This window comes from Ambystoma mexicanum, chromosome 14, assembly GCF_040938575.1.
Source record: "Ambystoma mexicanum isolate Mex_15411 chromosome 14, UKY_AmexF1_1, whole genome shotgun sequence".
NCBI classification, from domain to species: Eukaryota; Metazoa; Chordata; class Amphibia; order Caudata; family Ambystomatidae; genus Ambystoma; species Ambystoma mexicanum.
This window is the reverse complement of record NC_090940.1, coordinates 443157687-443181478: the sequence shown is the minus strand read 5'-3', so window position 1 is coordinate 443181478 and position 23792 is coordinate 443157687. Positions and strand designations below refer to the sequence as shown.

General features: G+C 47.7%; 1 protein-coding gene across 1 annotated transcript in view; it reads right to left on the bottom strand.

Annotated features, from left to right (window-relative positions):
• HGSNAT (heparan-alpha-glucosaminide N-acetyltransferase) overlaps positions 1 to 23792 on the bottom strand; it is a 2225524-nt gene that overhangs the window by 1730503 nt on the left and 471229 nt on the right. Inside the window, exon 4 of the mRNA XM_069637664.1 lies at positions 1908 to 2029. Coding sequence (XP_069493765.1) covers positions 1908 to 2029 — 122 coding nt within the window. The remainder of the gene's footprint in view (positions 1 to 1907; positions 2030 to 23792) is intronic.

Here is a 23792-nt window from a genome sequence, read left to right as displayed (position 1 = left end):
AGAAAAATGGAGACTGAAAGGGAGTGAAGCTAAATGCCCCAATTAAAACCTGCTGGCAAAGGTCCAGCCCAAAAGAGGGAGATAGGCGGGGTTTGGTTTAGGCATGGCAGTGATTGGCTCAGGAAGACAGCAGACCTGAGTGCCCAATGATATCCTCTGACAGTTTCCAGACAGGAAGGGAAGGGCTATAAACCCCCAGGAAAGTCAGTGTTCAGTGTGAGTTGTTTGGTTGAGATCAGAGGTGGTGCAGGAGAACAAACCTGAGACCTGAGAGGAGTATGTGGCAGCTGAAGGGGGAGTTGGAGGAGAGCACTGGCGAGTTTGTGAAGAGTGATGGTAAGGTGTGGGAGTGAGAGAGTGGTACCAACTTAAAATCAGTGACTGAGTAATTGAGGGACATTTGAAGGGGGAGCAGGACTAAGAGGAGGAAGGGGGAATAAGGGAGAGGAGTGAGAGCAGGAGTAAGAAGACAAGGGGAGCATAGTGATGAGTAAATGAGGAATGGAGAATAGTGAGGGCAGAATAAAAAGGAGGAATGCAAGATAAATAAAAGTTATAGGAGAGAACTGTGAGGAGGAGCAAGTAGAAAGAGTGAGAGGCGTAGGAATAGAATATTGCAGTGGAAGAAGGACTAGGAGTAGGTATGTGTGAATACCAGATATGTGGCGGCAGGTAAGACAGGACTTAGAGGAAAAGGGAAGACAGTGGATCACCACGAGAGGGACCATCCCTTTTGGGTCATTTAGGACTTCCCAGAGGGAATGAGAGAGGTACTACCACATCCTTTATTCCTCCATAAGGTTAGGGAAAGAGTAAATAGTATGGAAACCCAGTCTGTACTGGCTCAACCATCGAACACCCAGCTCTTGATAGGTGGACCTTGTCCAGGGAGGCGGGGAAACCTAAGGTTGAGGGATAGATTTAGGGAATTACCCCTAGACCTGGTGCTCCAAACCTGGGTACAATCAACAATAAAAACTGTAAAACTACCATCTTGGTGCGAGAATGCTATTGACAAATTGTCACATGTAGTGCAGTATAATGCTGAAAAGATAACAGATATTCTGTGTGAACAAGAACGATCATTTTGATTTAGAGAGAACCAAGGAATCTCATTTATACAAGATAAATATAAATCATACGTAACACTCATAACCAATGAAACATAAAAATGAAAAAGAAAATGCTATTAGCATGCTCAGTCACCACTCATCTACTTAAAGGAAATAATTGTATACAAAAGGAAAATGACACTAGGAAAAGAGTTTGGGAGAAGAATGTTCTTTTGTTTTGTAGGTAAAAATCAAAATTGGACAGATGAATAAACAACTATGTGCAGTTTTTCAGAGGTGTTAGGGGCTTTTTTATTATTCCTTATTCTATGTATCAGGGACATGGCTACCAAAGATTCCCCAAACCTTATACCTTCGGCATCTTGAAAATTAAAAGTCATACATTCATCAGATGCCATCTTGGATGTTTCAGTTAGCCAGTCATTCAACGTTGGCACAGATGCGCCAGCCCGATGCCAAAGCACACACATGTTTGCCACTACAGGGCTGTTTGTCAGCCTTCTCTACCAAACTATGGTAAGGCTGTTAAATCATGCAATAAAATCAGTTGAGGAGTGATTATGATATGAATTTTCAAAGAATGTCATACTTTTGTGAAAATATCAGCATACAATGTATTAAAAGTTTTTTGAATAAGCACACTTGATGCATAATGTTTGCACTGTGTGATCTGCACCTCCATAAGTTGTCATCATTCCAATTTCCAGTTCTAAACAGTTGTGAGACTGTACAGTAAATACAATGTTGTAGTCAATCCAAAACCCTACAAATGTCACTGGTTAATAATCTAATTACGAACTGTGCAAATTACTGTGTACAACAAGAGTCACTTACGGAGGTGGCTATTGATGGGTTTATTGTTGATGATCATCTCACATGTCACTTCCATGGTGCTATTCCGGAAGCTCTTAATTGTTAGGGAGTAGTTCCCAAACTCCCCGAAACTGTAATGTATCCTACAGACACAAGGAAAAAGTTAGGCCATTCATTGGATTTAATCTAAAATATGCTTTAAAACCATGTGCTACCCAGGAAACCTAAGAAATTGTCAATGTCAATCAGGGACCAGTCAGCTAAAAATGGAGTCTGGAAAAAGGGCCCTGAACTAACTTAAAAAGAACTAAAACAAATAAGACTATGTAGCAGTCTTATGAATTTACAATTACTCATAAAAACTAAAGACATGTCACATAAAATATGGATGTTACAGCAGCACTTCACCAAAGCTTTGCCATTTTTTTTTTAACAAACACTGGGTTATTTTAGCCATATTATATATCCACTTACAGTTCTTCTTACTTACCTCTTTATGAATGGGTTTAACAAATTAATGTGGTATTTCGGGGGGACACAATCGCTTCCCAACGCCATATACTTGCCAATATCACTGTTGCATGTACATTTTGGATTCCAAAATTACACATCACGTTTACAATCTGAGCCTGTCAGTGGATGTTTATTAAACTTTGAGCATTGGGGCTTATGGAAGGAAGGGACAGGGCATTTTAAAGCAGCAGTTTTTATTCTAGGGCTAATGTATTCTACTAAAAATATTTTAACTGCCAGATTTTATGCAATGGATCGCAGGATTTATGCAACTTGACGTACAAAAAGTTAAAAATACAATTTATTAGTTTTCTAAAAGCAAACAACATACAAGAAAACAAACTCCTCCCTGAACACAAGGTGGACATATCTCAGTTGCAAGACTTTGGGAGCCAGTGAGTCTTGTTCCGTAATCATCAATAGGTACCGGGTTATTTGCCAGAAGCATTCAAATATTTAGAGTGATGTTCAGACACACAAAATGCATAAATAGCCAGAGGGACAATTTTGCAATTGAAATCCCTGGTGGGGCATTTCTTCAACGTATTCATCCTGGCTAACCAGGCAAAGATCAAGCAAGATAAAGAAGTTGTACAGTCTCCTTGGTTGCCCTTATAAAAAACAGATATTTGCAATTGAAATCCCTGGTGGGGCATTTCTTCAACGTATTCATCCTGGCTAACCAGGCAAAGATCAAGCAAGATGAAGAAGTTGTACAGTCTCCTTGGTTGCCCTTATAAAAAACAGATATGGCACAACTCTCCACTACGTACAGGACTGGGAACTAGCAGTGCTGAATAAAAGGTCACTAGGTAACCCCCGGAAAGTTTGATAAATCAAGACCAGCAATGCAAGCAGGCATTGCTGCTGCTGGGTCAAATGACAACGTTACAAAAAAAAACAAGCAACATTTTTTGGTTTCATTTACAAAAAAGGCTCAAAAAGACGAAATGTAAAATAGTCTCATGCATGTTCATTCACACAAACGTTGTGCCTATTTTAACATTTTAGAAAATGTACGAAGAGGAACAGTTCTTGTCAAAAGGAGTGGTGGATTATATCATCGCATCCTATTCAGTTCATTGGGTAGGGTGGTTCTGAGTGCTAACCAAAAGAAATGTGCCTAAAGACAGACAATTCCACCAGGGATTCATTCTTTAAGCTTCCGTCTTTAGATGACTTCAGTCTCGGGAGGATGGCTCAGGGGCAATGCGCTCGCCTTTCAAAGCAAGACTACACGGAGCAACACAGGTTCAATCCCTGGGTCCGCGCTTAGAAACCTCTGGGTATTATTGCGTTACAGATAACCAATTATAATAATAATTATTATTAAAATTATAACGACGAAACTGCATGGTTTATGTATTTTACGTGTCACATTTTCATAACTAACCCCAAAATTAACAGAACTCTCAAGTGGGATATGCTAATTAAGTTGTGTGGAAATAACTTAATTATTTGTCTTTTTGTACTCAATTTATGCTTAGCATAGTATATATTTAGCCGCTTTTGTAGGCGCAAACCAAGCAACAGTACAAAACTCCCTCAGAAGGGGATCACATCACACATCACTATGTGAACAATGCCTAAAAAAAATGTTTAAAGCTTTAAAATTATTGTCCAATATAAAAATCTATTTATCAGACAATAATAAAGTATTTTATCCAGAAATTGACATCAATGTACTATGGCAAGAGGTAATTTCCTATTCCAGAATAGGAAAGATTGCAGTTCGTTCCTGAAAGATAGAAGGGACAGACAGAGGTGGAGTGCTACATGTCATGAGTTCCACAGAATAAGAGTCTAATAGAAGAAATCTCGTTTAAAATCTGTACCCTTTTAGCTTTCCAGATCTCAAGTCTTACGATATTAGTACTGCAAGTCGCATGCATGCCACCCGCAACTTAAACTTTTCAACTAAATGCAGGTTTTCCCAATCTGACAGCTTTATTGCAGCAAAGTTACACATACATGACGCCGATAGGAGCCAATGCAACAAAGCAAAAACCTTTGAATACATCTCCAATCATGTTTAGTCATCCAATTACGTTACAGCTTATAAAAACATACCCTGTGGAAACTGAGGGATTCTTTTTATTAGAAAGCATGTATTACTGTTGACACTAGGAAATCAACTATAAAGACTTTCCGAACATTTTCTGTTCAACAATATTTTGTTGCTATTTTTTCTTTAAAAGACAGTTTATTATTGAAATTCTGAATTTTTCTAAGCAGCATTATTTAATGTGACATCTGCAACAGGATTGTTTATCGATATTTTGGCGTAAAGCATTATGATGTCATTTCCACTGTATTAAAGCATATAACATAGTGACTCATTAGCGCAGCTCTGCTGTTTCAAATTCTAGTTTCTCTCCACGCATTGCATCTGAATATTCAAGAAATTAGTGATGTTTTGATTAACTATGCGCAGTAGTTAATAATTTTGAGATTGGAGAGATAGAAGTTTAAAAAAACATGTTTCCTCATTTTGATAGATTCGCATTGTATGCAGATATGAACCAGGACCTATTTGGTATCCCTGTAGCAGTTAGTCCAAATTAAAAAAAGTAGGTACTATTTGAATATAAAGTAACCAAATAAAATTGTTTTAGCACCAAATATCCATGATATTTTCATTCTCTTTCTCACTTTCTTTGTTTCATTCTTTCTTTATTTTTTAATAAATAGAACAATCTAGTGGCATTTTGACTAATCCTCTGGAATGCCTATTCATGAAAACATCCTTTGAGGTTTTATTTTATTTATTATGTATTTATAATGCGCCTATACACGATGTGTTTCAAGGCGCAACAAGACACAGGGGTGAGCTGGGATGACATAAACAAAAACTGTCCTACTAGGCTTTGTGACATTCGGATTGGGCATGTACTGCAACAAGAAGTGCGGGGGAGAGAGGAGAGGAGAGGGGAGGGGAAGTGTCGGTCAGGGCGGAAGGGCCCAAGAGTTAAGCGACTGCCAGAGGGGGCCAGGTGGACAGAGCCAGGGGAATGCAGAGAGTGCAGGGGAAGAAGGTCCACGTGCTAATTGCGAGGTACAGGCTGGAAGGGCTCAAGGGGTGCAGGCACAGCCAGGCTAGTGCAGTGGGGGGGAGCCCGGAAAGGCAAGTGCAGGTTGGGGGGAGTGGTCAGGGGAGACCAAGTGCAGGGGTAGACTGGTGTAGGAGGGCTGGTACTGTGTAAGAATCTGAAGGAACCAGGCAGCCAGTGAAGAGGCAGAGGGGGACATTAGCATGGGAGGAGGAGAGGGAAGGAGGAAGAGAAAAGGAGGGTCTTGAGAAGCTTCCAGAATTTAAGGAGATCCGGCTTAAAACTGAAAGGGATAGGGAGGCATTCCAGAAGAAAGCACCTGTGGAGGAGAGCGATCTACTCCCTGCTCTCTGCTTGGAAAAGCATCTGATCTGCAGAGAGTTGGAGCTAGAAGACCAAATGGCTCTAGCAGGGAGGTATTTAGGGAGAGAGAGTTGGATGTAACTGGGTCCCAGGCCCCAGAAAGCCTTATGGATGATGCAGAGGGTCTTGAACTTGATCTTTGCAGAAACCGGGAGCCAGTGAAGAGATTTTAGGTTTGGAGAAATGCGGTCCCTGCGAAATACACAATTTGTCCCAACAAAAAAAAACGATTGAATGGTGCATTTGACCAATTTCGGCCAGTACAATTCGATCGCTGCTGAAAATACCAAACATGTGGAGTATGGGTTGTGGGGGCGGTGTCCCCCGCTCCCCATGTTAGGTATTTATGGCATCAGGGGTTGCTGGGGTGTTCCCCCATTCCTCAACAGTGGAAGCTGGGGACCCAAAGAAAAAGGGACCCTTCGGCGTCAGATCCGACCCACATTAGAGGGACAGAACTGACGCCGCAGGGTACAGGATAGGCAGCGGGAGACTGATAAAAGGTAAGTAGGCGGGGTGTGGGGCTACTGGTGGTTTGGGGGGACAATTTATTTTTTACAGAGTTAAAAACATATTTGCAGCGAAATTGATTACGGTCAATTCCGCCGCAAATGTAGATAGGGCGGTAGTTAGCTGGACAGATGTGGTTGTCAGAAGGCTTTTTGAGGAGAGCGTGCACAAGGGAGTGCTTAAGGAGTAACGGGAAGGATTCAGTGGCAAAAGTTAGTTTTGTTTCCTTGATTCACGTGATATCCTACAAATGACTCATTGTTCTCCCTTCTGTTCTTTCACTTATTATACAGATCAGTACAATTAATGTATTTTACTAGGATCTTAAGTTATCCCATTTGTTTCTTTTTAGGGACTTTCTTTAAAACTTGCATTAGATGGGACATTCTTCTGACCACTATGGGGTTAATTTTCGAGTTCCCCATAAAAAGGTGGAGGGCCTGGTTATGTTTACACTTTAATGTACACAGGTCCATCCCACTTTATTTTTCTCATTTGCATGGAAGAGTGCAAAAGAGGAGGGTAAAAAGGCAGCTACATGTTTGTATGCATCCCTTGTACACACCATTATGCAAATGAAGGAAACTCTGGCTGCTATATACGAAGGTGGCATATACAATGGATTCCTGTGTAGACCGCCTACTTTATGTTTGTGTAAAAAGCCGGCAAACTCCATAGAAATCCATAGTATTTGTGCCGGCATGAAAATCCACAATCCACAATCAACAACTCTCTTGAGCAGCTATATGGGAGCAACGGAAAACAGACGCCTGAGAAACAAAATGAAGAAGCAAAGTCCCATGCGGCCCTCAGATGCACCCATTGAGATCCCGGAGCCTACCGGGAACAGCCAGCGAGACATCGCCCAGAAAGCGAACGAGTCACGTGGGGTGGGAGAGGACCGGGCCGTGGCTGACACCTGCGGCCAGCAGACCATCGTATTTAGCAAGGTAGGGCCTGCGCTTCCCCCCCTCCCCACCTGCATAACATCGGAGCCCTCATCCGCTCCTCTGGGTCCCCCCACACTCCCTGCACACCGTGACCAGGTGGCAGAGAAACGGAGACAGCTACAGCAGAGGTGAGAGGAGGATACCAGCTAGCGGTGCATCATCTCACGGGATAACAACTACAACGGCAGCATACAGAGCCCCTGGGGGCGAAGGGAGCCGCAACAACCCCAAGGGGTCCCCCCGGAGGGGAAGAGGGGCCCCCTAAAGATGGCCAGCACAATACAGGGGAGGCCTGACTCACACGGGGAAAGGCAGGGGAGCCACTTGCAAAGTGCTGACCACTAAGGTAAAACTCCACACCAGGCCCCTCCAAGGTCTCTAATCGGGAGAAACAGATAGGCCGCCCGAGAGAGGGTTTTGCTTTAAACGACTAGGCCAGGAAATCTAAACACGGGGCCCACACGGGAGGTGGGGGCCCCAGAGGGGACGAGACAGGCACCCTTGCAGGAATAGGAGGGTGGACAGGCTCGGGGGCCAGGCCTGCGGGAACCGCATCCCCTTCCCATCCGACTGAATGCAGCTGGGAGCCGGCCACACCCCCCCCCCCCCCAAGACAGTTGCAGCCGAAGAACATAATGTCTAAACACAGGGGGAAAGAACCTGACCAAACCCCGGCAAAAGGGTGGGGGGAAGAAAAAGCTTCGAGGGGGCCCAATCAAAAAGTTGTGGAGGAGCTCAATCGGACACGGAACAAGAGGGGTACAGTGAAGACGTAACCCCCCCACAAAAACAGCCACCAGCGGGTCTAGCAGACCAAAGAGTTACCCAGGAGATCCTAGAGCGATGCCTCCAGTCCTTTGGGGAAAGAATGGCCTCAACCATAAAATCACAAATTGACAGGATGCGGGAGGGGGCCTGCACTTCCTGGAAGCGAGAGTGGAGCGCACAAGATGGAGGACTTGATGGAGCACCTTGCCAGGGCCACCCACAATCTGGAAAGCCAGATGGAGGACCTCGAGAAGAGGTCAAGGAGAGTAAACATCAGAATCAAGTCACTTCCAGAGAAAGTGGGAGACGCAGATTATACCCGTCACAATCCAAGAACTATTTGCAGGCGTGGTGTCCGCTTCAAATCCCGCTGCTATCCAGGTAGACAGAGTGCACAGAGTGGGTCCGAAGAGAAGGAAACCAGGGTCGCGCCCTTGGGATGTTCTGGTGGCCATGCATGATTATGCTAAAAAAGAATAAATCCTGGGAAAGCTAGACAGGAGAAAGAACTTACTGGAAGGGGGCCCCATGCAGCTCTACCAGGACATCTCCCAGATCACCCTCAGAATGATGCGTCCGGTCATACAAGAGCTGACTAGAAGAGGAACTAGATACAGATGGACGTTTCCTTTCGGACTATTCTTCGAACACGAAGGAAAGCAAAGGAGAATAACTACAGCTGATGAGGGAGCAGCCCTCCTCGGCATTGAGATTGAAGCAGCTATTACCGAAAATCAGGGCTCACCAGAACCCAATCCGAGGAGAAAGCCATGGGAATGGTCCACTCAGGGAGCAAAGAAAAAGTCGAGGCACCCACTAGGGCCAAAGGAGAGAGGAGAAATGCCTTGAAGGAACCCTGGGGGGAAGACACAGGTAGGGAAATCTTGGGAGTAAGGTATGGGTCACGGGGGACCCGCAAGGGTACGCGCTGGGAGGGGTAGTGAGCCCAATCCTTGAGGAGGCAGATTGGGGGGGGACTGGGGCCGGTTGGGTCACACCAGCGAGGGAGGGGGCAATTGAGGGGGAAGGAAAGAGAGGGGGAGGAAGGGGACAAGGGGGAAACCTGGTCCAAAAGTGAATGAGCGCCGTGAGACACGACACTGAGTACACACGTGACCCCCGCTAGATGGCCAGGCTAAATACACTGAGTGTGCGAACGCTGATTATCAAGGGCCTTAATACCCCATTAAAAAGAAAGAAGCTAGAGCAATTCCTTAAGAGAGAAAACCCGGACATGGTCACTCTACAGGAGACACCCATACATAGTAGGGACAAAGTAAAGTTGAGACTCCAGGGATACAGTAGAATGGAGCAATACAATGATGCCACCAAAAAAGGGGGAGTTCTTTTCGCATTAAAAAATGACCTTGACCTCACAATGATAGACCCTATTAGGGACAACAAGGGGCGTGTTTTTTTAGCAATTAATCTCCAGGTAAACCTTCACATTGGCCACTCTCTACGCCCCGAACGTGGGCCAGGATCTGTTCATACAATCCACCCTGCAGAAACTGGAGGGGTTTGCAAAGGGGACAACCGAGATCCAGAAACACTTGTCAAGGAGTATAAAAAATGTATGCTAACCTCACTTGATATTATTGCTCCCATGAAACTCAGACCCAGCAAGCCCAAAACCCACCTAAATAAATGGTTCATTACCCAGCTTAAAGATCTACGACTCCTCAAGAGAAGCTATGAATCTGCCTGGAGATTATTCCCATCAGTAGCCAACAAAACTAAACTCTCAGAAATGTCCTCCCATTATAAAAAGGAAATTTACCTGGCCAAACGAAATTCTTACAACAAACGCATTTCCAGCACTAATTCTAGCACAAAGGAATTGTTCACCATCTTGTAGGAGTTAGAGTCTCTCATCCCCACCCTTGACACCTGTACTATGGATAAAACATGGTGCTCAGATATACAATAGGCCCTTTCCAATAAAGTAACCACCCTACAAAACAAAACAGCCCAAACAATAGCATCCTTGTATCATCTCCCATACCCTAACAACAATACGCCTGACCACCCTGCTATAGAAACTCCACCTAATCCCAATATCAGATTTAACTTCACTAAAACGTCCATCCATGAGGTCGAGAAAGTCATTCTCTCGCTTAAACCCTCCAATTGTCAGGGTGACCTCTGCCCAGCCCAGCTCATAAAAGACGCTGCAAGAGAACTTGCCCCTTTTATTTCCAAACTCATCAACACCTCTTTTGCATATGGCATTGTCCCTTCTAATCTTAAGCAATCGTGGGTGCTACCATTACTGAAAAAACAAACCTTAGATCCACTCATACCAACTAACTACCGCCCCATCACGACAGTACCATTCTTATTAAAAATACTCAATAAGATTGCGTATCTCCAAATACAAAAATATTTGGAACTCCACAAACTCCTAGCAGTGCGTCAATCAGGATTCCGCCCCAAACATAGAACTGAGCCTGCCCTTATCGACCTGAAGGCACAGGTTGATGAGCTAAGAGATAAAGGCAAAACAGCCCTCCTCCTACTTCTCGATCTCTCGGCTGCATTCAACCTCGTGGATCACAAGGTCCTATGCTGCTGCCCATTTCTCAAGAAAGAACATAATATGGATTGAGTCTTTCTTGAGTGATAGGACCATGAGGATTTTCTCCCCATCAGCAGCAGCAGACCCCATTCCCCTCACATGTGGGGTGTCCCAGGGATCTTGTGTATCCCCCACCTTATACAACATTTTCACTAAGCCCCTTTTCGATGATCTGGACCATCTGGGTATCACCTACACCAACTATGCAGATGATACTCAGATTCTCCTCCCACTTTCTGGGATTACGTTAAGGATTTAGCCTTGGTGAACAAGGTGTATCTCATCATTCAGGCATGGATGACCACCCATGGTCTATGCCTGAATGATGACAAAACAGAGCTCATCATCCTGGGTACCCATACCAATCTGAAGAAACTAGCCCATGAGTAGGTATCTTTCATAATCAATGGGAATCTCATTAAGGTGGCCAAGGAGGTTAAGACCCTTGGCTTCTACCTAGATTCCTCCCTCTCCTTCACCAAACAGGTGAACTCCATGGCCTCTGCCACAGCCTATTTTTTTTAAAACACTTTTTATTGGCATTTGGGTAAATTTTAATTTCAAAACTGCATTTAGTGAAGGTACTTGTTAGCCATATAGAATGAGAAAATAACAGGTAACAACAAACAACAAAAAAAAAAAAAAGAAAAAAAAAAAGTGCACAGTCTCTTTGTGTGGGTGTCCTTGTTCAGCTCGTATTCCGGAGGAAAGGAGTGTGAAGGCAGAGTTCCAGGGCTTACGAATGCTCGAGGTTCAGGTTCTGGGTGGTTCCATACTTGCTTAATGTTAGGGTGGGCAGATGCCTCAGGGGGGCTTGTAGTCTGCGGAGAAGGATATGTCGCGGAGGAGGGCCTTCCACGCTTCAAGGGTGTTGTTTACGTCGGCTGTTCCAGTGTTAGCTCCATCTTGCCAGGCTCTGGTCTCGGCTGTGGTCCAACGCTCCAGTTCTCTGAGCCAGTGTTCGTATCGCGGGCCTGATTTTGACTTCCAAGCCATAGCTATGGTTCTTTTGGCTAGGATGCAGGAAATGTCCATTAGCTTAACCACGTGTTTGATCTTGCTCAGTCTGGGGTATGCTCCAAGCAGGCATTCCTTGGGGTCCCAGTTGTATCTGGTAATGCCAGCTTCCATGCAAGTTTGCTTTATTTTGGACCAGAATTGCAACACCTTGTTACAGGACCAGAACATGTGCAGTAGGTCTGCTGCGTTGGTGCCGCACCAAGGGCAGTTTGATGATGTCTTTTTGTTAAAGCTGGCGACTCTCTTCGGGGTCATGTATGTTCTGTAGAGAACATTGAGTTGGATTTGTCGGAATCTGGTGTTCCTGGAGACCTCCTTGGGGTAAAGTAATACTCTCCCATTCAGTGTCCGTGAGCGTGACCTGGAGGTCAAGTTCCCATCTTTCTTTTAGTGCTGCACTTTTAGGGTTGGGTCTGTCTATTAGTCGGCCGTAGAGACGGGTTATTGGTTTCCAGCCGTCTGAAAGTTCATGCATCTCGTTGAGCAGGGGGTTGGGGTTGGGTTCTTCCGGCCATTCTGGCCATTTTGTTTTTGCAACCTGTCTGAGACGATGATACCACAGGAATTGGCCTCTGCTTAGTTCCTCTGACTCCAGGATCGCTTCAAATTCTCTGAATTTGGCGTCTTCGTACATATCGCCCCAAGTGTAAATCCCAGCGCGCTCCCAGTTTCTTGCCACCCTGAGGTCTGTTATGGTTTGGCATGTGTCCACAAGGATGGGGGTGTCAGGAGAATACGGGTGAGTCATTTGAAGGATGGAGCAGGTTCTAGTCCAAATTTGTCTACGCAGCTGCACAATCATAGGGACTTCTCGTGTTTGTTTCAGTGGGTTGCAGAGTGATTACTTGGGAAACAGATTGGAAGGTGTTAGCCTTAGTAGTCCTGATTCCGCATTTGGGTCGTCGTGGATCCACTTTGTGACATGGCTGAGTTGAGCTGCTAAGTAATACATGTGTAGATCCGGGAGCTGCACCCCCCCCCCTCCTTGTGTCGCAACGTGAGGATCTTTAGGGGTAGCTTGTGTCTAGCTGGGCCCCATAGGAAGTCTCTGATTAGCAAATCCAGCTTTCTGAAGAAGGATAGAGGGATGTAGTAGCAGACATTTGTAAAGTAGTAGAGGAATCTCGGTAGGATAATCATTTTCACAATTGCTGCTCTGCCCATCATGGCAAGTGGCAACTTTGACCAGAACTTCATGGAGTTGCGGAGTGCTTTTGCTGCTCTTTCAGTGTTGTGGTCGTGGGTAAGTTCTGGGGTATGCGTTACGTTGATTCCCAGGTAGCGGAACATTCCTGGTTGCCATTTTATCCCCACCTCCGGCAAATCTTCCATACTTGTCTTGTTGAGTTTGGCTAGCGGGAATGCACAAGATTTTGATCTGCTAAATTTGATTCCGGAATACCGGGCATAATTGTCCAGGACATCGAGCAGTACCTGCGCGTTTATTTGTGGGTTCTTCAGGTATAAGAGTACGTCGTCCGCGTATAAGGAAATTATGAAGTGCCTGTTGCCTAGCTTTATGCCTGCATCAAAGAACTGTTTCCTGCAGTAGATGGCAATCGGCTCCAGTCCCAAGACGTACAACATGGGTGATAGCGGACAGCCCTGCCTGGTGCCTCTTTGTATTGCCCAGGCTTCAGATATTATTCGTCCGGTCTTCACTCTGGCCCTGGGTGAGCTATAAAGGACCCTGACCCATCTCACAAAGCCTTCTCCAAACCCAAACTCGCTCAACACCTCAATTAACCACTCCCAGAAGATGGAGTCGAAGGCCTTGATGGCATCTAGCGAGAGCACCGCCAGATCCTCGACGCTTTCATGGGTTTCAGCTATGACGTGTTGTAGTCTCCTTAGGTTGGCCGTGGTGTTGCGTCCCGGGATGAACCCGTTTTGGTCTTCATGTACAATGGTTCCAATCACACTCGCGAGCCTCTTAGCCAGAATGGTGGTCAAAATCTTGGCGTCATAGTTCAGCATTGCTAGCGGGCGATAGGAATCGCAGCGTTCGGGTGGCTTGTTTGGTTTGAGCATAGGGATTATGATGGTTTCCTTCATGGTGCAGGGGAGAATTCCATATTCATATGCCTCCGTGTAGACCCCCAGTAGTATTGGAGTGATGGTGGCTTCGTAGGTTTTGTAGAACTCGGGCGGGAGTCCATCGCTCCCCGGGGACTTGCTGGTGGCTAGAGATCTGATCGCGTATTTGATGTCATCGGCGGTGATCTCAGTGTCTAGTGCTGCGCTCTGTTCTTCGGTCAGTCTTGGGAGTCCGATCTCGTCTAGGGTGGCTCTGATGTCTTCTCTGGGTACTTGCTTATCGTGGGAGTAGAGCTCAGAGTAGAATTTTGCGAAAGCGGTATTAATGTCAAGTTGTGAATTATGTGTAACTCCACATTCATCCTGGATCTCGGTGAGGGAGTGCCTTGGGTGTTCTCGTTTGCACAACCATGCTAGTAGTCTACCTGGTTTATCGGCCTCTTTGTGTGCTTTGGTGGTGTTGGCTGCAAAGTCGAATTTTGCCAGTCTGTCCCATGCCTTTCGGCAGTCGTCTCGGAGCCCCCTCAGGGTCTCCTCCTTTTCAGCTGCGGTGTCTAAGTGGGACTCGAGGCGTGTTATCTCAGCTTCGTGTTCTTCCAGTGTCTCCTTCAGGCGTCTCCGAATACCTCCCGCTCCAGAAATGGCTTCGCCCCGTGTTACCACTTTCATCGCCTCCCATAGCGTGCTCCAGCTCGATACGGACCCTTTGTTGTCAATGTAGTCTTCGAGCTTAGTGCCAAGATCTTCCTTGAACTCTTGATCAGTGAGTGCCATGGGGGACAGTCTCCATGTCGGGATCAGGGGCCTGGGGCCGTTGAACCTCCACTGCATAACCAGCGGTGAGTGGTCAGATATCGATCTGCCTAGGTATGTGGTGTCATCCACCAATGCAGCTTGTTCCCTGTCGATGAAAAGGTAGTCGATCCTTGTGTGGATCTTGTGCGGGGCAGAGTAATACGAGTAGCTCCTTTCTTCTGGGTGTTGCGCTCTCCATATGTCCACCAGGTCTAAGTGTTCCAGGGCGTTGTTGAGAGCCGTGGCGGCGGCGTTACGTGGTTGTTGTAGGGGCGCCGACCTGTCCATCTCGCCATTGCTGGCGCAGTTGAAGTCGCCTCCCCAAATGAAGGTGCCCTCTCTATGGTGGGCTATTTTAGAGTATAACATTGTGATATGCGATGGTATCCCGTGTTGCGGGAAGTAGGAGTTGACCAGGCAAATTGCGGTGTGTTCAATGGTCCCCCATAGTATCAGGTATCTGCCCTCTTTGTCAGCTTCCGAATCCTGTAGGCGAAACGGAACGCTTGGGTTCACCCATGTGAAGACTCCACGTGCATATTTGGAGTATGATGCTCCCTTTCCAATGCCTCCCCATCTCTCTGCCAGTTTGGAGGAGGATTCCGCCGTCAGGTGGGTTTCCTGGAGCATTGCTATAGAAATCTTCTTTCTGCGGAGGTAGGATTGAATACGATTTCTTCTCAGGTAGGAGTTCATCCCGCGCACGTTCCACGTCAATATCTTTAGTTGTGATGTTATTTGGATGTGTGGGTGCTCTTTTTTATCCCCTCCCCAGAGGGTCTGCCCAGAAGGTTTGGTTTCCTGATGAGGAGATTCAGCGTTTGGCCCTCATTCTTGCCTAAATTTAAGTACTGTGTCAGTTGCTTCTGTTGTACGCTCGAGTGTGATGATGTGGAGACTGTGCATCTAACATAACAGATAACGTAACTGTAACTGGTGCGCCTAGCGACTGCATTCACTTTGCTGTGCTCAGGCGCTCTCGCACCGTCGGGACCCATCCGGGCGTCGGGTTCGAGCGGGGTCGGTCAGGCAACTGGCCTGTCCTGGTCTGTTCGCGGGGGCGAAGTCCTGAGTCCAGTGTGGGGCCAAGTGAGAGCCGCATTTATCTAGCGAACTGTAGTGTAGATTGCTTCCGCACTGCAGAGTGCATGTGTTTATGGCGGGATCTTGCGTCGGCGGTCATGTATGTGACCTGCTGCATAGCTTCAATCATTTGTCTCTGGGGTGGGTGTCTGCGCCTTGAGCAAAGTTGTTGTCCTCCATCCACATGTTGGCGGCCGCTGGGGTCTCCAGGAAAATCGAGCGGCCCTTGAAGATGACTTTTAGTCTGGATGGATAGAGCAGCATATATTTTAAATTTAGTTGCCGCAACCTGGCTTTGATTGGAACAAATGAGTTTCTCTCTCTTTGCACTTTTTTTTGGGGTGTAGTCTGGGTAGACGGATATTTTTGAGTTGCCGCGTTCGATTGGGCCAGTCTCCCTGGAGTGTCTGAGAATGACTTCTCTGTCCTGGAAGTTGAGTATTTTGGCTATTATTGGGCGAGGGTGCGAGCCCGGAGGGGGTTTCTTTTGGAGGGACCTGTGTGCCCTCTCGACAGCGAAACCTTGTGTGAGTTTACCTGCTCCCACCTCTTGTTGCAGTAGAGTTTCTATATATGCAGTGGGGTTCGGGCCCTCATCGCCTTCGGGGATTCCGAGTATCCTGATGTTACCCCTTCTGGCACGCCCCTCGGCCTCCTCAGCTCTCGCCTCGAGAAAAGCCACCTTCCTTTCGAGGTCCGTCACCTTAGCCTTCAGCTCCACAGTGCTTTCTGTGGTCTCTTTAATGGTCGCCTCGGAGGTGGCGACCCTGTCCGTTAAATTCCTGGCATCCTGTCTCACAAGCTGAATGTCTGACCTAAATTCGTCAATTTTGGTGTCGATGAAAGTGCGCAGGGATGCTATGGCCTCCAGCACTTGTGCTTGGCTCTCGGCGGGGTCTGCGTTTTTTGATTTTGTAGGATCAGGGCTGGGAGGGTGTTGGTCAGCCGTGGTTTTGGCTTTTGTGGAGACATAGCTGTCCATCGTAGCAGGTTTTGGTTTGCCTCTAGCAGACATGGCGGGTCTCTGGGGACGTTGGTTGGGTGATGCTGCCTTAATGATATGTTGGGTAGTGGTGGGCCTCAGGTTTTGCAGGGGTATTTCGTTCCTCCCAGGCAGCGTGGGGTGGGTTGATAGTATTAGTAATCCTGTGGGATCGAGGGAGGCTGAGCGGTGTTGTGCTCAGGGCTCAGAGTGACGGATGCTGGTGCCGCTGTGGAGTTTAGCGGGGCCCCCCCTATCTCCTCACCTCATGGGCGTTGGTCCCTACTGCAGGCACGTCGGCGTTGCTCCCAGCGGCGACCAGGGTGTTCCTGGGGGGGCGATGTCATCGCCCGTTCAGCGGGAGCAGTTCCAGAACCTGTTGGCTGCAGCTCGCGGCGTCCTGCGTGTCGGAGGGGCCGCAGGCGCCCAGTGCGTGGCTTCGGGGCTGTGTGGGAGTATGTTCCCCAGGGTCGCATCCGCCAATGTCCCGCTCCTCCGTGTGCCGGACTTCTCGGCGGCGGCACGCCGCAGCAACTTCGGCCGCGTTAGAGCATCGCGGGGGCCGCCATCTTGAGCGCAGGCGAGGGTGGAGAGGGGGAGGGTTCGTGCAGGGCAGAATTATGCTTTCCCGGCTCCGTTTCTTCTCGGGATTGTTGTCGCCGCTTGACGGCGATTTCCGCCTTTTTGTGTCTGAGTTTGTGGCCCGGAGGCGAGCTGCATGCGGTCAGACAAGGATCGAAACGCGGCGTCTCGGCCCGAGCTCGGCGCCTTAGCCTCCTACCACCATGACCTCCAGGCCACGCCCCCTCTGCCACAGCCTAAACATGTAAGCTCATCAGAACAGGCAAACCCTTTCTTTCTGACGATAACTGCATTACCTTGGCCAGAGATCTTATCCTCTCCAGGCTCAATTATTGCAACGCCTTATACATCAGTGCCAACAAATCAATAATCCAGAAGATACTAATTCTTCAAAACAATGCCTTAAGAGCCGTTCTTGGCGTACCCAAAAAAATCACACATCTCTGTGATAAGACGACAAAACAACTGGCTCTCTACCTACAACAAAATTCAAATTAAAATTGCATCCCTGACACACAAAGCTCTAAACAATGCTGCCCCTAGCTATTTTACAGACAGAATTCATAGGAGAACCTCTACTAGACCTATGAGATTAATCAACACCAATTCCCTTACCATACCCAGATTTAGGCTATCCAAGGTGGGTGGATGTAACTTCCCCGTTAAAGCAGCCCAACTCTGGAACTCCCTGCCACATTCCAAAGAAAAGACCAGCCCTATCTGAACTTCAGACTTAGATACATCAACTTGCTCAAGTCTAACGACATCTAATGCCGGTCGATGTGTAATTCATTCCTGCACCTCAATCCTGTACCCGATGTATATATCTTGCACTGTTGCATCATACCTGTATTCCTTGCTTTGACATTGTGTCCCTACTCTGTAACATGTCAACTAAGTCTCGTATTTCCTGTAACTGCTGCGCCCAGATACATTTGGGTCTGGTGCGCATTATAAATGAATAAACAAAACAAAAACAACAAATAATCATAACAGAGACTTCAATCTGGCCTGGGACCCTGACAGGGACAGGAGCGCAAGGGTCTCATACTCCCACAATAAACCCTCGAAGGAGCTTAAAGGGAAAATAGAGGGCCTGGCTCTAGTGGACGCTTGGAGGGAGAAAAAGGGAGATGCGATGGGATATACATTCTATTCTCACGTACACAAAAACGCCTCGAGAATATACTATAATGTGGATTTCACTCATTCTAACGGGTCAAATAGCAGATATCGAGGTAGGGGCAATAGCACTGTCAGATTACGCCCCCATTACATTAATGATTAGAAGGAAGGGGGGTTCCCCAGGGCTATGGAGATGGTGCTTTGCAGCACACATCTTCAAAGATGAGAAGCTGAGGGAGGAGTTAGGGGAGGAAATAGAGTAATTCTTCCAAAACAACTGATCCCCAGACATCAATCCCTGCATGGTCTGGGACGCATTCAAAGCCACAGTGCGAGGGAAAATAATAGCGATCAAGGCCAGGAGAGAGAGGGAGTGCAGACACATGGAAGAGGACCTAGACTCTAAACTAAGGTTGGTAATGCAAAAAATGGCCTTGGGGGCGAGCTGTGAAATTAGAAGGGAATATAGGGCAATTAGGGGCCAACTAGAAACTTTGCAGACTAAGCGTACGGAACGTTCATTCGCCCACCTCAGACAAAGGTACTTTGTGAAAGCGAACAAAGCAGACAAGTTAATGGCTAGAAAGCTAAGAAAGGAGGAAAGGGAGAGGAGTATACTAAAACTAAAGAAGGCGGGAGGGGCAAATGCTCTGATACACCGGAAATTATGAGGGAACTTGCAGCATTGTATTCTACTCTTTACAAGTCCGACGACCCCCCCCCATGTAGGGCTCAGACGGACTATCTGCAGGGCTGTAAACTACCCAGGTTGACCCCCACAGGAAAGGGTGGATCTGGAGAAACCCATCACACTTGACGAGGTAAAGAAAGCTATCGCCTTACTGCCAACCAACAAGGCCCCACGACCTGATGGTTTCACAACCGATTTCTATAAAATCCTCAAAAACCAACTAGCTCCCTGCTTAATGGCCCTATTTAACCACTTCAGAGACAGGGAAGGGATATCTCCCACTATGGAAGAGGCAAAAGTGGTCCTCTTACCCAAACCAGGAAAAGATCCCACCCTGTGCAGATCTTATAGACAAATAGCTCTAATTAACACTGACGCTAAAGTCTAAACGAAGATCCTGGCAAATCGAATGGAACATCTACTAATGCAGCTGGTGGACCCTGACCAGTCAGGGTTCATTAAAGGCAGGCAGACTCATGACAACATCAGTAGAATAGCCCACCTGATTGAAAAAGTTAGCAAGTCCCACAGTCCTGCCCTGTTAATCAAGCTGGACGCAGAGAAAGCGTTCGACACGGTAGAGTGGCAATTCCTGCTACACACAATTGAAAGAATGGGTTTTGGGAAGGCTTTTTTGGCAAAAATCTTTGCTAACTACCACAACCACTCCTTGCGCCTCGTAGTCAATAGGGAACAATCGGCACGGTTGAGGACTCTAGGGGAACGAAACAGGTCTGCCACCCTCCCCTCTACTCTATTCTATTCTATGCACTCTACCTAGAACCGCTGCTAAGCAAAATAAGGGATACCAAGGACATAGAAGGTATCCCGTTCGGCAGGGGGAAAACACAGTCGCGGCATTCATTGATGACATGTTGCTATTGGTAACAAACCCAGAGAAGTCCCTTAGAGCCACAGAGGAGACACTGGCCCGCTCCGGAGAGGTAGCGGGCCTAAAAATAAACAGGAGTAAATCCGAGATCCTGAATCGCTCAATCTCACAGGACAGAGAGAAAGCTCTGAGGGGGGCATTACCATTCACCTGGGCATCTGATAGCATCAAATATCTGGGGTGCGAATCACCAGAAGAATAGATCAACTCTTCGCAGCCAACTACCATTCACCCCCTCACCCCACCCCAATACCTGGATACCATTAAGGCATCAATGACTTCTTGGGGTCCACTGTTAATTTCATGGATGGGTAGAATCAATGTTTTTTTTTTCAACAAACGATTTTATTAGATTTTTCGACAGCAAAGGTACATATTATCATCAAACGCATAGCCAACAACAACAGTAGTTGCACATAAGTCAATCAGTGCCATAGAGGCTGCCCTCTGTAGATGTTGACAGGCCGCCTTGGTCGTGCTTCTGCACTTACTCTTCCTCCACCAGCCCCCCCAACCCCGCCAGTGTCAGGGCCTGGTGCCCTCAGTCTCGTGTTGGACCGCAATCTCAAACCAAGCCAAATCAGAGCCAACGCGTGAGGGGTGGTTTTTTGGTGAGAGATGGGTATTTGTCGGCATAGTCCATGAAAGGGGCCCACAGGTTTAGGAAATTGCTCAGGCGGTTCGTACGGATTGCTGTGACCTTCGCCGCAACGACTATCTCCCAACATTTGGATCACCATAGGTGGATTGATGGGCCCTCTGCATTTTTCCAGAGCCGAGCCAGTGCTACTTTTGCTGCTAGGAGCAGGTGGGTACACAGGTGTGAAAAGTGACCAGTGAGTGGAAATTCCCCCTCTCCCGTCTCTCCCAGGAATATTGTTCCGGGGTCCCAGGGGAAGGTGATCCCAGTTAGATCGCTGATGTGACCCACAACCTCCCTCCAGTACCTTTCGGCCTTCGGGCAGGACCATACCATATGGAACAATGTGCCCCGATCTTTGCATCCGCGCCAGCAGCTCGTCGGAATCTCCGGTTTGGCTTTATGCAGTTGCTCTGGGGTGATGTAATATCTGTAGCAAAGTTTATAGCCACCTTCTCTGTTCGAGATGCATTGCATACTTTTATAGAGTATGGTCCAGATTTTCCCCAATTCCTCCATGTCTAGTTCTTTGCCCAGATCTCTCGCCCAATCCAACATGTATTTTTCTTTTTTAGAGGGATCGGCTTTGTTCAATAGGCGGTGTAGCGTTGAGATTCTGCCTTTAGAGGGGGGAGATAGAAGCGAAAGCTCCAGCGCTGTTAGATCCCTGGACCCCTTCCCCCTGACCTCTTTGTGCGATAACCAATGTCGGAGCTGGGCGTAGTGGAACCTCTCTGGCTCTCCCACCCCAAACCTTTCCTTGCATCTCTCAAATGTTATGGGGAGGCCACCCTCCAAAAAGTCTGCGATCCTTTGTAACCCCCTTACTTTCCATGGTTCAAAGCTACTCGCCGAGTTACCCGGGGAGAACCCGGGGTTATTCCAAATGGGGGTTAATGGGCCTAACGTTCCTTGGATGGCCCATTTCCGCGATGCTGCCCTATAGCTTTCCATGGTTACTCTAGTTGCTGAGAGGGGACCACTCTTGCTCTGGGATTTTATAGGGGGGAGGTGTGGCAGATCCGCCAGCGGGACTGGACACCAGGATTCTTCTATTTGTCTCCAGACCGGCTGGTCCGATGGCTGGGACCAGGTGTATGCGTGTGCGAGTTGGGCCGCGTGAGCATATCTCGCTACGTCAGGGAGTCCCAACCCACCCAGGGCCCGCTCACGGGTCATGATTCCCTTTGCTTTTCTGGGCCTCTTCCCTCCCCCCCCTCCCCCCGACAAACTCCTGAATTTTCTTCTGCAGGGAGAGCAACCCGGATTTTGGGATGTGGACTGGGAGGGCAGCACAGTGGTACAGTAACCTGGGAATCAGGTTCATTTTTATGGCGGTGATGCGCCCAAACCACGAAACTTCCTGTGTCCTCCAGTTCCTCAAGACATCCCGAAAGTCCCTAAACAATCGTGGGAAGTTTTCTAGGTACAGGCGGGAGGGGCCCCCGGGAAGCTGCACTCCGAGGTATTCAATGGATTTTGGAGACCAGGGGATCGGTAATGTTTGGTCGAGGGACGTTCTTTGTTGCTTGGAGAGGTATATTGGGAGGGCCACTGATTTATCTAGATTAATCCTAAACCCAGAAACCACTCCAAAGCCCTCAATTTCCTTCCAGAGCGGGCCAAGGGAGCAGCTCAGGTCAGTTATGGTTGCCAGAACATCGTCTGCGTAGAGAGGGATCTTGTATTCGTGGTCCCCCACCCTTAGTCCCTTTATGCTTGGGTTCTGTCGTACTTTGGCTGCAAAGGGCTCCATGGAGAGAGCAAAGATTGGCAGGAAAAGGGGGCATACCTGCCGGGTGCCTCTGTTAATTATCATTTTCCCAGATTTGTTACCGTTGACTCGCAATTGGGTAGTGGGGTGTTGGTAATTAGCCATTACCCATTTGGTGAAGTTTGGCCCGAACCCAAAATGTCCCAGCACCCTTCGGATGTAGCCCCAGTCCACTCGGTCAAAGGCCTTGTGGGCGTTTAACGATATTACGGCCATTCCCTCCCCCGTCCTGTGGGTGCTTTCGATTAGGTTGATTGTGCGCCGTATGTTGTCATGTGTCCCTCGCCCTGGGATAAATCTGGTTTGATCCCGGTCAATTATATCTGTAAGGATCGCCCCCAACCTACCCTCCAGCACCTTTGAGAATATTTTCCTGTCGTTTTTCATTAGGGTTATTCGACGATAGGAAGAGGCAAGTTCAGGATCCCTCCCTGGTTTGTGAATGAGCACTGTGAAGGACTCAGCCATGGAGTCAGTGACAATGCCTGTGGCCAAGAAGGAATTAAATAGGGCCGTTAAGTGTGGGACCAGGATGCTTGTGTATGTTTTATAGAATTTTGCTGTGAAGCCATCCGGACCCAAGGCCGTATTCTTTAGTGATTTGATGGCTTCGGTTATCTCTTCCGGGGTGATCAGGGACTCCAGTTGGGCTGGTAAGGGCTGCGTCTGAGGGTGGGGGGGCCGAGGTAACCGGGAAAATCCAGAAGTGGTGTGGGCTGCCCCGTCATAATTGCCCTGTGGTGGTTCACTAGCTCCTCCATTTTATCTGGCTCAGTATATTTAGCCTTGCTGTCGGCTCCTCTGAGCCTCAAAATGTTATTCAGGCTGTGGGCTTTTTTGAGTTTATACGCAAGTATTTTGTTTGCTTTGTTTCCTTTGCTGTAGTAGAATTGTTTAGTGAAGGCCATCGACTTGGCCGTGCGGTCAGCCCAATGGATCTCGAGTGCGATTTTGGGTTTTTTGAGGGCCCTTTCCGTTTTCCTAGAGTGGTGTGATCTTAACTCTGCCTCCCAGAACCTCACCTCTTTTTCAAGCTTGGCTGCCGCAATTTTTGCGACCCGCCTCTGCTCCACCCCAGTGCTGATCAGGGAGTCCCTCACCACGGCCTTCATGGCATCCCAGGTCACCCCTATGGAAGTGTCAGTGGATATGTTTTCTTTAAAGTAGTTCCCAATGGATTCTCCTATCTCCCTTCTAATCTATCGTCCAACAGTATGGAGTCATTTAGTTTCCATTGTCGTTGTGGGTAGTTTACCTGGCCCGAGATGCTGATGTTGGCGGAAACAAGGGCGTGATCCGAGATCATGCGCGTGTGAATCTCTATTTTGTCTAGGCAGGGGAACAGGGCGCTAGAGGTAAGCAAAAGGTCAATTCGCGAAAAACTTCTGTGCGCTCCGGAGTAATGGGTGTAGTCCCTTGCGTTCCCGTTGGCCAGCCTCCATGCTTCAATCGTGTCGGTTTCCCGTAGAAGCCTGGCCAACGACAGCGCATACGTAAAGTCAGAATTGGTGGGCGCCAATGTTTTGTCTATTTGGGGGTTGGGGACAAGATTG